This window comes from Lissotriton helveticus, chromosome 10 (genome assembly GCF_964261635.1).
Source record: "Lissotriton helveticus chromosome 10, aLisHel1.1, whole genome shotgun sequence".
Lineage (NCBI taxonomy): Eukaryota > Metazoa > Chordata > Amphibia > Caudata > Salamandridae > Lissotriton > Lissotriton helveticus.
In genome coordinates this window covers 234,428,860-234,441,234 of record NC_136071.1, presented here as the reverse complement: position 1 = coordinate 234,441,234, position 12,375 = coordinate 234,428,860, and the positions used below count along the sequence as shown (strand labels likewise).

The 12,375-nt window shown below is 39.5% G+C and overlaps 1 protein-coding gene across 1 annotated transcript in view; it reads left to right on the top strand.

Annotated features, from left to right (window-relative positions):
- Positions 1-11,391, top strand: part of DRC3 (dynein regulatory complex subunit 3) — a 162,001-nt gene extending 150,610 nt beyond the window's left edge. The window contains exons 11-13 of the mRNA XM_078664218.1: positions 308-430; positions 2,041-2,172; positions 11,123-11,391. Of these exons, the coding sequence (XP_078520344.1) occupies positions 308-430; positions 2,041-2,172; positions 11,123-11,233 (366 nt within the window). The 3' untranslated portion in view covers positions 11,234-11,391. The remainder of the gene's footprint in view (positions 1-307; positions 431-2,040; positions 2,173-11,122) is intronic.
- Positions 11,392-12,375: the final 984 nt, after the last annotated feature.

The window sequence follows — 12,375 nt, the reverse complement described above, 5'->3', positions numbered from 1 at the left end:
GGCAGTTTAGTTACTAATTTTGTGGGTGTTTAACCCAGAAGAGAGGGGACACTCGCATATCACAAGTGACTTGACTGGTCTGCTTCAGGTATAACATGATTGGTTAGTTTGTATTCAACCAATTAATTTGCACAGGGACCATTCTCAATCTCTATCTCAAATGGAAGACTGATGGGTGCTTCTCAGTGCTGTGATCTAGAGACTCATAACCAGTGTGTGAACCTTGACCTCTTCATTCCCCCCATAGAAGGAGAAGTTTGAGTAGCTTGTCCAGTGTTAGGTTTCACCCTTAACTCTTACCCTTACAATGGCACACAATAGAGAGTTGGAGAATGTCCACCACGAAAAGGTATTGGAGACGGCGATCGCCACCTTGGAGCAATTCACTAGGGGAGAGTACGATGAGGAACTTTCGGATGACCTACGCTTAGTGAGTACCACTACCAGTGTTTGTTTTAAACCTGGTTTTCTTTTTTTAACTTTTCTGCTTTCATTATATTTATTTCTTGGACAGATTTATAGAAAGTACTCGCAGCCTTGCGATAGAAAGTCAAATTTGGAGTGGCACTGGAAAAGGCAGGTTGGAAGGGGGTGGATGTCTTCTCTCTCTAGCTATTCTTAATCCATAGTCCTAAGAATGTCCTCTTTGGTAAAGCTTCCTTCAAAATCACTGCTTCACACCTGGGGGTCCATTCCCACAACACACTGAAGCAATTCTGACATTTATAAAAATGCTGAAAACCTACTTCATCACATATGCTTTCAGCCCCTCATATCTCTAGTCTAATGCCTCAGAGTTCCTTCATGGTTACAACACTGAGCTCTCAATAAGTAAAGACTTTGTCTCCATAACATGGTCCAACCAGGCACTTGTTTTTTACCCCAACATATCACTGCTTAAATGTATGTTATGCTGCTTTACTTGTGTATTTCCACATAGTATGGCAGTTGGACACCTCGAGATTTGATCAATTTTATATATAGGATAAAATACCCCTGACTTACATTTAAAGGATATTGCAGGCCACCATGGAGTTCCTTGATGATATGAAAGAATGAGGCTGAATGACGAATTCCTTTGTAAGGTCAGGAGAGTCTAAGGTGACTTGCAGTATGCTTTTAACATACAGCAGAGGGTATTTTACTCCTTATAATTCATGGTTACTTGAAGATATGTCGAACAAAAGTAGAATCTGTAGTGCAATATTAAACATACAAAGCGCAATTGGTTATTTGTAGCAAAACATAGTAGAATCAGTTTAATGTAAGTTAGACTGAAAATAAATTGTGGCTTAGAAAGTGTAGAAACATGCAGATAGTCTGTCTTTCCTGTAATGACCTATAGAATGGAAATTAATAAACATGTTGCCTTCAGTAACTCGTTTTTCCTGAACACTTTTCATTCAGAAAAACAGATCAGAAAAACAAAAAGCTGTTCTTGTTGTATAAACTGCCACTGTAATTATGCCCTGTGGCCTGACTTTCACCTTGGCTGCTGGCAGAAAGCATTATGAGTTCACAACTCCGCTATGATAACTTACCACAGTTGACCAAATTACTCATTAACTTATTATTGGTGAATAGAAAAGCCACAACTTGGCTGTAATGGGAAAATTAGAGACATTATTCTATACAAAGATTGCATACATACATTAATATAAAGACACTCCACCTGGCGTTACATCGTCACGCTAAGTCCCATCATCTTAAATTCACTCTGAGGCTTAGATTGTATTGCGCATCCTATCTATATAGGGTTGAAAAACACCTTAGAAGGTTAAAATGCTTTTTAGATTGTTGAGTAATTAGGTACTTCCTGTGTATCTTTTATATAGTGTGTTGTAGCCCTGTTGAGGTCACTAAGCATTCCAATTTTAATGGATCCCTGATCATGAGCTGACACATCATAGGATTTGCCCAACCAGAGGCACGCACAATTCCCAAGCAATAGACTGTTCCTCATTCTTTCTCTTTCTCATTGATTTTTCTGACCGATTACATTTTTAACTCATTCAAATCATTCTTCTTTTTCTCATAAAGTTGCTTGTGGACAAAGACACTGTCGTCAATGCAGTAGGCGCATCGCATGACATACATCTGCTGAAAATTGACAACCGAGAAGATGAGCTGGTCAACAAAGTCAATACTTGGTCCAGTAACTTGATAAAGAAAGTAAGTGAAATCCAGAATAGTCTGTAGCTTATGATGTACACAGCTTCTCCATAGGTCTATTTTGAGAAAATGGTTCACCAACTTGGTGAGGAGGAATATAAAAATGTATATATTTTTTACAAAATGGAATGCACAAGTCAAGGCAATGATGGATTAATATCACCACTGGAAAATTATTGCTAAAACATTGCTGCATTTGTGATATTTCTCCTGCATATATCATTAGATACTCTCTAATTGATACAACATCCTGCACATTTCTCACCCTCAAAGATGACGCTTCTCCAGATGCAGACTGGGTTCAGTAGATTTTTCTTCATTGTCTCCATGCAGTGCCCAATGGTGTCTTAGCAGCTCAGTTCACAGTTTCTGAAATCGCTGCCATTTGTGGTGTATTGAGCCGGTAAATTCACTGCCTTTGCCACTGACCTCTTTCCCTTTATTCCCACATGGCACAGGCACCAGGATCCAATGCTTTCCAGGGCATTTCCACCCAGTAGTTTTCCCTTTTTTTAAAGTAGTGACTTATTTTATTCCAGCTAGATTCATGCTGCCTCCACAGGTCCTTAGGTTTTAAACCCGGTGGCACACGCAAGAGGCCTATGTCTTAAAACGATCCTCTTGCAGCTTGAATATGGCATCTGTTTTTGATCTGTGTGCAATGATTCAGCCTAAAACACTTCTTAACAGAGAGACAAAGTTGTTCTTTGCTGTGCACCAACAGGAGAGGAGCACCAAGTTATGCTGTTTCTCTAGATGGGGGTCAACCTCATCACTGAGTCAATTCAACAGTACAGGAAGAAGAACCATCACATCTTCACTCCTACAATAAGAATAATAGGAAACAGATATCCATCTTGTTCCTTCCACCATAAAGGAGAATCTGATCAATGATTTAGAAATTACTATAGAACGCTTGTAGAAGTGTGACGTCCCTCTTCTGATCAAATTAAATTTTTTGGGAAACTGAAACCAAAGTTTGAGGTAAGCCTCTCTTTGGCGACTTCAAGCTTGACTCTGATGAAGGCTTTTAGCACCACTTCTTTTTAAATATTGGGAAATGTGCCAGCAACCTCTCAAGTTGCATTTCAAATGGCCCCAGTCAATGCCACGGAAACAACAGTGCCTTCAACCCAGGTTCAGGGCACATTTGTTCATCTTACATTGGCATCTAGTATTGTGATGTTGCAAACTCTTCCCTGCTGCATTCTCGTCTCAAAGTTTGTCAAATGTGGCACCTTCTAAGCCCCAGACTGCAACACATACCTAGCTTCAGATAGGTTGGTTCCACTGCTGCCCATGTCTTTTATGACAGACCTTATTTTTAAGACTGCTAAAAAGAGAGTGATTAGAATAGATTTGGATGAGCAACATTTCATAGGAAGAACCCTAGACAAGGCACATTTGGGTTTGAGGCATTATTTAGCTGAAATTGTGAAAGACTTGAGTTCTCTGAGCCACACCGTGTGCACAATGAAGACAACCATTTCACAGCAGACATTATTCTTCCTCTTATGGAAACTGCTACGGTTTATTCAGTAGACTTAGAGAATTCCAGCAGGTAATAACTTGATGAAAGCAGAATTTAAAGTGGGTTATACACTCTCTGTGGAGGAATACAAACTAAATGCTGTAGTTATTTGCAAAGTTTCAGAAATATCAAACCCTTCATTGTCTTCTGCTGAGAAGTCCAGTCTGTTCATAGAGGTACTTGCTTGCTCAGAACAACCAATGTATCTGCTACTCCATGCAGCTATGGCTCATTTTTGACAAGATTAAGGTTTCCAAGTGATAGTGGTATTGTGCCTTATTTGATCAATTGACTCTTGAATTCTTCTAGAGCCACAAGTAATTACTTCAGGGATTTCCCAGAGAGGAAGAACCTGTGGCCCCACCAGGTTCTTCACACAAACTGCAAACACTTTGTCTCAGAGCATGTAGACTAAAAGATGCAAAAGTGGGTCATGGAGATCATTGTTCAACCGCTACAGGAGAATCATCACCTAATATATTTTTTCAAGTTGTTGGAGAAGGTTAAAGTGGGGGTCAATGCAAAAAAGGAAAATCCAATTTGTGAACATGATATAGACACTGTCAAATGTTTCTAGTAGTGATCCCTCTTTTCCTTACACTCCAGAGCTGGAATCGTTTTCAGTTGTATTGTAAGTGAAAATCTGGGGTTGTAGAATTCCTTTCCTCCAAAGCCTTTTATTCCTCTAGTGAAGGATCTATTTGTAGCTTACGTTTATTTAATTTAGTTACTGCTTCTTCCATGCTATTTAAAGATTCTAAAAGTGTTTGTAAAGGATATTAAATCTGCCAGAAGTGTATGTGAGAGCTATTACTCAAACTAATTTGGACAAGGTCACTTTGAGGGCAAGTATCTCCTTTTTGCCAAAGATAGATACCAAGTTGTACACTTTAGATTAAACTGTATTTATTTATTTTATTCATTTTTTTAAATATAATGCTCGTCAACCCTATGGCATGCCAGTGGGCTTTACATAGAGCAGTGATAGAACAAAAGGACCCAGGTATACAGTTAACAGTGAAAATACTGAATGTCATTTTCCCTCTGCCTCATACTTACTTCTAAGACAGAGAAAGAGTGGCAAAGATTACACCCTAAAAGGGTGCTCAGCTATTGCTCGAAAAGATCTAATAAATGCATGATTGATTATCAAATTCTTAATGGCTTACTTGGATCAAAGAAGCTGTGATTAGGCAGAATATTTCTAGACTGGTGGTTAACTGCATTAAATTGTGGCACAAATTTGATTTAAAAAAAAGATCTAACTGAAATCACCAATGCAACTAAGTTCCCACTCTTGAGAGAAATACTAGTTTTAAAACTTTGTTAGGCAGTAATTTCGACTTGTCTACCTTTCAAAAATGTGTTGAATTTAAAATGTAATTGTTTTAAACATTAGGCGGTGCCTCTGTGATTATATTTTTTATCTAACTAGAGCCTCTTTAGATGAGCCTGGCATCCACGCCAGACAGAGGGAATGTTGGTGGAAGGTATTCAAAAAAAGCTTGACCTTCCATTTCCAGTACATTAAGAAGCATTTGTTTGTGTTTGAATCAAATGAGTCTCCAGTTTAAGCCCTTCCCCTCAACACATGCAAGTTTAGCCAGGTTCTTTTTAAAAATGAAAGTGACTGATTACCACTCTGCATGGTGTTAGCTATTGATGCCTCACATGTGCACATTGAGGAACTGGTAAGATGACAGTTGAGGCTGATAGCCTCGGGGGAAATAAGAAAAAACGGTTGGACTCGATGTTACCTGTGCAGGTGAGTTACTGATGTATTGTAGTTCAACAGAGATTTGTCCATTAATAATAAGCTGAGTTGCATGGAATAAACAGTTGGATTCAATGATGATACTTCTGTTGGTGAGTTTATGAATTATTAGGGTTCACGAAGACTGATTATGTATTGATAACCAACTGACATATAAAATTCTTCAAGGTATATGTACCTGTTAATGGCAATGTTGACAAGGCATTTTAGCGATATAGCTAAAGGCGAGGTCCAGTTGAATTCAGGTGTGTAGGGTGGCTTCACAAAGGTTAAAACATCTCTTTGTGTGCCGAGATTGGTGGCTTTGATTCAGAGATGAAGAATGAAGATGAAGGATCTTTCCCCAACGAGTAATTTGATAAGCGATGAGTGGAGTTTTTTTCATTTTTATCCACAATAGATGGATGTGAAGGCCCTTTAGTTTACTCATGGCTATCTGCTCAAGGGATATTATAGGTGTGATTCATGCCTTGTTATGAGGTCCTTATGAACAAAGTCCTCTTGGGATCCATGGAGACAATCTGTTGTCCTGTCCTTCTATCTGCCCACCAGTTTATAAGGGCACTGCAGCTACGTTTCCTGCGATGCGACCATTTCAACTAGTGTTTTTCGTATTTGTCCAAATGAATCAGATCACGCACTTCTGAAAATCTTCAAGTGAGGATGTCAGCCTGATGTCAATGGTGGATGATTATAGCCATTGTTTGTGATTGTAATGTAATGATCTACGCAGGACAGGGTTTCTCCGGGACAGGAGGCAAGTATAAAGCGGCTGAGAGGGTACTTTGTGCCGAATATGTACCAGTGGGAGTGATGAAGAGTGCGCTCTGCGCAGTGCAGTAGGATGAGGATATGTAGGACTTCTAATAACATTCAACGTCATGCCATGACTGATACGTTAAAGCTATTAATTATTTGGCACCCACTGAGAAGTTCCTGGATAAGTATAAGAGTTGAAAAAATCTAAAGAGGGCTTTGGGTTTTTCAGATTAAACAGACAGAAGAGTCATCCTTAAGAAGAGCTGACTCAAAACCCACCAGCAGGTACAAGTTCACCTCAAAAAGGTAACTTCCTTATGCCTTTCCAAAATAAAGAGCAATACAAAGTGCTGCTCTTCCGTTCCCCAATCATAGAAGGAAGGTCAGTAACACTTCCTCTTCAAGTGGTGTCCATTATATTAGACAAGTCATTTCTGAGCCAACCCCGGGTGGGGTGTGAATTGCTGTTCTTATTTTTTGTCCTTCCTTCTTTAGCCACATGGTTCCTAGTTTCCTCTGTGTATCCTGAAGTGCTGCATGCTGAGTCAGCCCTGATTTACCTTTGTGGCTCCGATTACGTACTGCTAGTGTACTGACTACAGTATACATTGGGGGACACAAAACAGTATTTATGTAGCATATCTGCTCCAATTGTATTAGTATGCTTTCTATGGAACCAAACAAATGCATCTCAATCAGTAAACAGCACAATACCACAGCAAACAACAATATTAATGGTGTTCGCAAACTGCCAAAGGGAGGGCTAAGCTAATTGCTCAGGGAAATGTATTTGTGTATTACATATTTTCCAGGATTGGTAGGTTGGTTAAGTTCTCAAAGATGAAGAAACGTTCGGGGAGTTTGTTATTATAGGCATGTATAGAAAATATATGTATATTTAAGGATAGCAGGACTCCAAAGAGTGCAACAGTAGGGAAAGCGTTGAACAGCGGGTGGGTAAAAATTACTATTCCCACTCCAGTGAGTGCAACAGTAGAGAAAGCGTTGGATAGGGGGTGGGTGAAAATTACTATTCCCACTCCAGTGAGTGCAACAGTAGGGAAAGCGTTGGATAGCATAGAAATTAAATATAACATACTTATAAATAATGTTTGTATTGAAAATAATTAATAATTTAAATTTGAAATAACTCAGCATCATTTACAAATACCCATTAATAATGATTACAATTGAATAATTAATTAATAAAATAACAATAAATACCAATAAATATTAATTAATTAATATTAGTTACCAAATAATAAATATTGAACAATAAAATATTTTTAAAACAAAAAACATATTTATTATTAAAAATTGATTAGCAATTAAAAAACCTCAAACAATAAAATTATTTTTTATACCCAAAAAACTTTTTATAAAAAATTAATGACCAATTATTAAAAATAATTTCCAATTTAAAATAATTGCTTACCAATTAAAAAAATTCATTACCAATTAAAAAAATCATGACCAATTACAAACATTAATGACCAATTACAAACATTAATTACCAATTAAAAAATTAATTACCAATTACAAACATTAATTACCAATTTCAAACATTAATTACCAATTAAAAAATTAATTACCAATTACAAACATTAATTACCAATTAAAAAAAATAAATGAATTAAAATAATTAATTGGCAATTAATAATTAATTAAAAATGAATTAATTATCAATACCAATAAATTAAAATAAATCATTGCTTAAAATACTCCCCACCCAATTCCCCTATAAACCCACTACCTGCTACAAAACTTAAATGCAAAAAATAATTAAAATTAATTTGTAATTCCTAAAAAATAATAATTAATTTAATATATTTAAACTACTTCCCACCTTAGGCTAGACCAGAGGTAGTGCGGGGTATCATCCTAAATAGATTGGATTATTGCAACGCACTGCTTCTGGAGGCGCCTAGAACGCTGGTGGGCAAGCTGCAGCGGGTCCAAAATATGGCAGCTAAGCTGGCACTTTCTCGGCCGCGCGCTGCCTCTTCCACCACGGCATTACGGGATCTACACTGGCTGCCTGTTCATCAGCGGATCCTTTTCAAAGCATCCTGTCTGGTTTTTAGAGCTTTGCATGGACAGGGCCCAGTTTTGCTGCAGAACTTATTCTCATGGTACTCTACATCTCGGAGCCTACGCTCCTCCTCTGCGTGTCTGGTGACGGTTCCCAGAGTCCAGAGGATAAGGATGGGAGGTCGGTCGTTTAGTTTTGCGGCCGCTAGACTTTGGAACTCTTTTCCGTTTTCGCTAAGGAGTCAGGTTGAACTCCTAGCCTTCAAGAGAGGGTTGAAAACCCACCTGTTTCCAAGAGCAGTGTGATTTCTGCATCAGTGGTTTCGGCTTGCTGAGTCAAAGCGCCAGGATACCCTCTGGGTGGCAGTGTAGCGCTATATAAGTATGCAAATACATACATGCAAATACATTATTCCCCTATAAACCCACAACCTGCTTCAGTACTAAAACATAAAATTGACTTAAAAATAACATTATTAATATATAAAAATAGTACACATATAATTTAAAACAAGTAAAATAAATAACAAAAAACATATCACACATACATATTATACATAATAAAATACATAACAATAATACAAATATCGATATTAGTAACATCGATAAATATCAATATTACTGACTTCGATATTACTGACATCGATATAAAAAAAATTATATTACTTACCTTAGGGTCGATATTCTGTTCAACGATATTCTTGACCTCGATATTCTTTACCTTTGATATTTCAGACTCGATAATTCTGTAGGTCGATATTACAAACTCGATATTTAGACTGTGTACCGGTGTTGATGGCTTATAGTTGGAAAGTTCTTTTCTTTCCATACAGAATTGAGATATAAATTAGATAACCGAGCAAGTTTATTTACATGGGCAATAATAAAAGTGTGTTATCAACTGTGAAGTCCAATGAGTCTATATCATGGGACACCTCTTTAAACATTTCTCCAAAACATGCTTAGAAAAATTAGTAATTTTGTGTTTTATTGTTAGGCTAATCTGCAATGCATTAGAATATTTTTTATGATTGCATTGTAATCCTTTTTATTAAAAAAATGAAATCAGTGTACGAAGATGTGATGTCCTCAACTCTTTTAGCTCTTTAGAAAGCTGTAAAGCCTAATAAAACCGTCAATGCATTATTGCAGGCAGGAGACGTTACACCACTGCACTTAAAGATCTGGAAAAATAGACCGGTTACTCTATTTAGGGGAGATGGCAGTTCAATACAATCTACGGATCAAAAGACTTTCCATCTACATAGCTCTCAACGAGTTTTGGTACTTCTGATAGCAATGTTGGCATCTGAACGCTGACAGCGTGAGCACTTACTGCATTGTCCAATCTTTGGATGCAGGTAACTTTTGTCATGTGGCCCTTATACCTATGTTAGCAACTATTTTCAAACTGTTGGTTAGTGTGATGACGAGGACAGACCACACTGCAGATTCTTGCCCATTTTGGCTTTAGACAGACACCCTTTGCATCGTTGAGAATTGCTGCTTAGAAAATTGTGATTGGATGTGGACTATCTGCCTGTTGTCTGATCACCCGCTTTTAATTTTTAAGAGATGTGTAGGTGAATATACTTAGTTCAAGTAGGTTACGATCTCAGCATCGACAGCTTCTTTTTCAGCACCCAATAAGAGATTCAAGTCTTCACAAGATCATGTCTGCTGTAACCTACATGTTAGATGAGCCCCTCTCAGGAAGGTCCATTGCCTCTACTTGGCATTTTGGAATGAAAAGCAGCAAAATGTCATATGGTTGGCATCTTTTTTTAAATGATATTTAACAGTTTTTATACTATTTGCTGTGTGTCATGTTCAGAAGCTATTTCACTGTAACACGTTTATCTTCAGTTTTGTACTGGTATGCAAATGAAAATAACACGGGCAAAACATAGGTCTTGGGAGACTCGGGGGCCGATTAGGATGGCGGACGGATCACCACCGCCATGCAGGCGGTGGCGATCCGTCCGCCATCCGTGCCCGTCCGCCACCTATTTCCCCCTGCCATATTACAATGGCGGGGGGACCGTGGCGGACGGAAACACCGTCCGCCGCTTTTCCGCCATGGTCGCCATCCGGCCGGGTTGGAAAAGGGTTCATATGGCTGGCGGTGTCTTCCAGACACCACCAGCCCAGCCATATTAGGTTGGCCTCATGCAGATGCCTTTCCGTGGCGGCCATGCGATCTTTACTTTGGGGGCCCCCTGCGGGCCCCCATGGTGAAGTCGAGAGGGAGGTGGACATCGGGGGTACCTGTGGTACCCCCCTGCATTTGCATACACAAAGCAGCAGGCAACGTGCGGTGCCTGCCGCTTTGTGTATGCAAATGCATGCCTGCATTTTTGACATTGCGGCGGGCGGGGCTTTCAGCAACATCTGCCGCAATGTTAAAAATGCATGATGCGCCCGCCAGTGTGGCTGGCGCATCATAATTGGCATGGCGGGACCGCCGCCCACGTGGCGGACGGTCCCGTTTTCCACAGGGGTGGCCGACAGGCAAAGTCCGTCCGCCATCCTAATCAGCCCCTCGGTTAGGGTATTCAACTTACTGTAGATTTCCTTGAATCTCCAAGACTCCTTTAGCATAGCGTCTGTGTAGGTCTACATGGAGTTGCATACCAATGACCCCATTCAGGTGAGCATCAAATTAATTGAACAAAAAATGAGGCTTGAAGGTTTTGGTGAACCTATTGTAAGTATCTGGCACACTGCACCACAAAAATGAAACCAACTTTAATTCTGAACATCCAAATTCAAGATCCCAAAGAATGTTTGCATAATTTTCATAGCAAGCATTTTCCTGCAGTTTCAACATCATTACTGTTCTCCTTTTCTCACAGGTTCATGATAACGAATGGGACAGGAACCGCAGCCGGGTTACTGAAATTGACCTCTACATTGACAGTGTACGAGAAGACCTGGATAACCTTTATCTCCACGACCAAGTATAGTTTAAGCTGCAACAACCAAAAGCAGTGAGACATAGAACAAGGTCGATATTAATCCGAAACAACGGTCCTTGCGCAAAGTGATGATGTACTTTCATGTAAATATATTCATACAACTCTCTAAATGCACCAACAGCTTTATTTATATTTAATAAATAATTTCTAAAAAACCTGAGTGTGCTGTTCTAAATCTGTGACACCAAAATGCAGACACTGTTCTTCAGGCCTATTTCAAAATTCTGTTTTGGAACTCACATATTTCATGTCTTCAACCCAATTTTAGGGATACATTTCCTTGCTTTAATCACAATACTGTAACAAACAATAATTTATTGGATTGTCACTGTTATTGATTGGCGTCGCTGCTATTCCCCCGACTTAAAATCTGAGTTTATCACGGCCAGGAAGGAGTACATGAAGGCCATTCTTGCCACAAAAACTGCTTATTTTTCTTCCCGCATTCTTAATTCATCAGGCAGACCCAAGGATATTTTCTCAATTGTAAACGAGCTGACTGACTTAGACAGCGTCCGCCCTAGGGTGGCTCCAACCCAGACCTTCTGTGATGCACTCAATACTTATTTCATCGACAAAATTGTGGACATCAAAGAGAGCATTTCAACTTCCCCTAGCGATACTCCCTCTGCCACCCATACCACTACCAACAAGGCCACATTAAACAGGTTTCCCACTATTACCTCAGAGCAATTCTTAGAGCTACTGGCAAGAGTCAAATCAGGGGCACTTTCTGACAAATGTACCCCTTACATCCTTAAAGAGTGTTTGTCCACCGTCCCATACTCTGCTGAACGACTCTCTTACATCTGGGTTAGTACCCCTGGCATTTAAGGAAGCAACAGTCATCCCACTCTTGAAGAAACCTGGGGCGGACCCCACCTGCATGGCACACTACCGGCCAATCTCCTTGCTCCCTTTCTTGGCCAAGGTTATGGAAGCTCATGTCGCAAAACACCTGTCCAACTTTTTGGAGGGTTCAAATTGTCTTGATCCCCACCAGGCAGGTTTCCGCCCTGCCCATTCAACAGAGGCAGTGGTAGTTGCGGTCTTAGACTCGCTCCGTGACTGCGCCGATAGACGTTCGCCTCAGGCCCTGGTGCTGTTGGATTTGTCGGCCGCGTTTGACA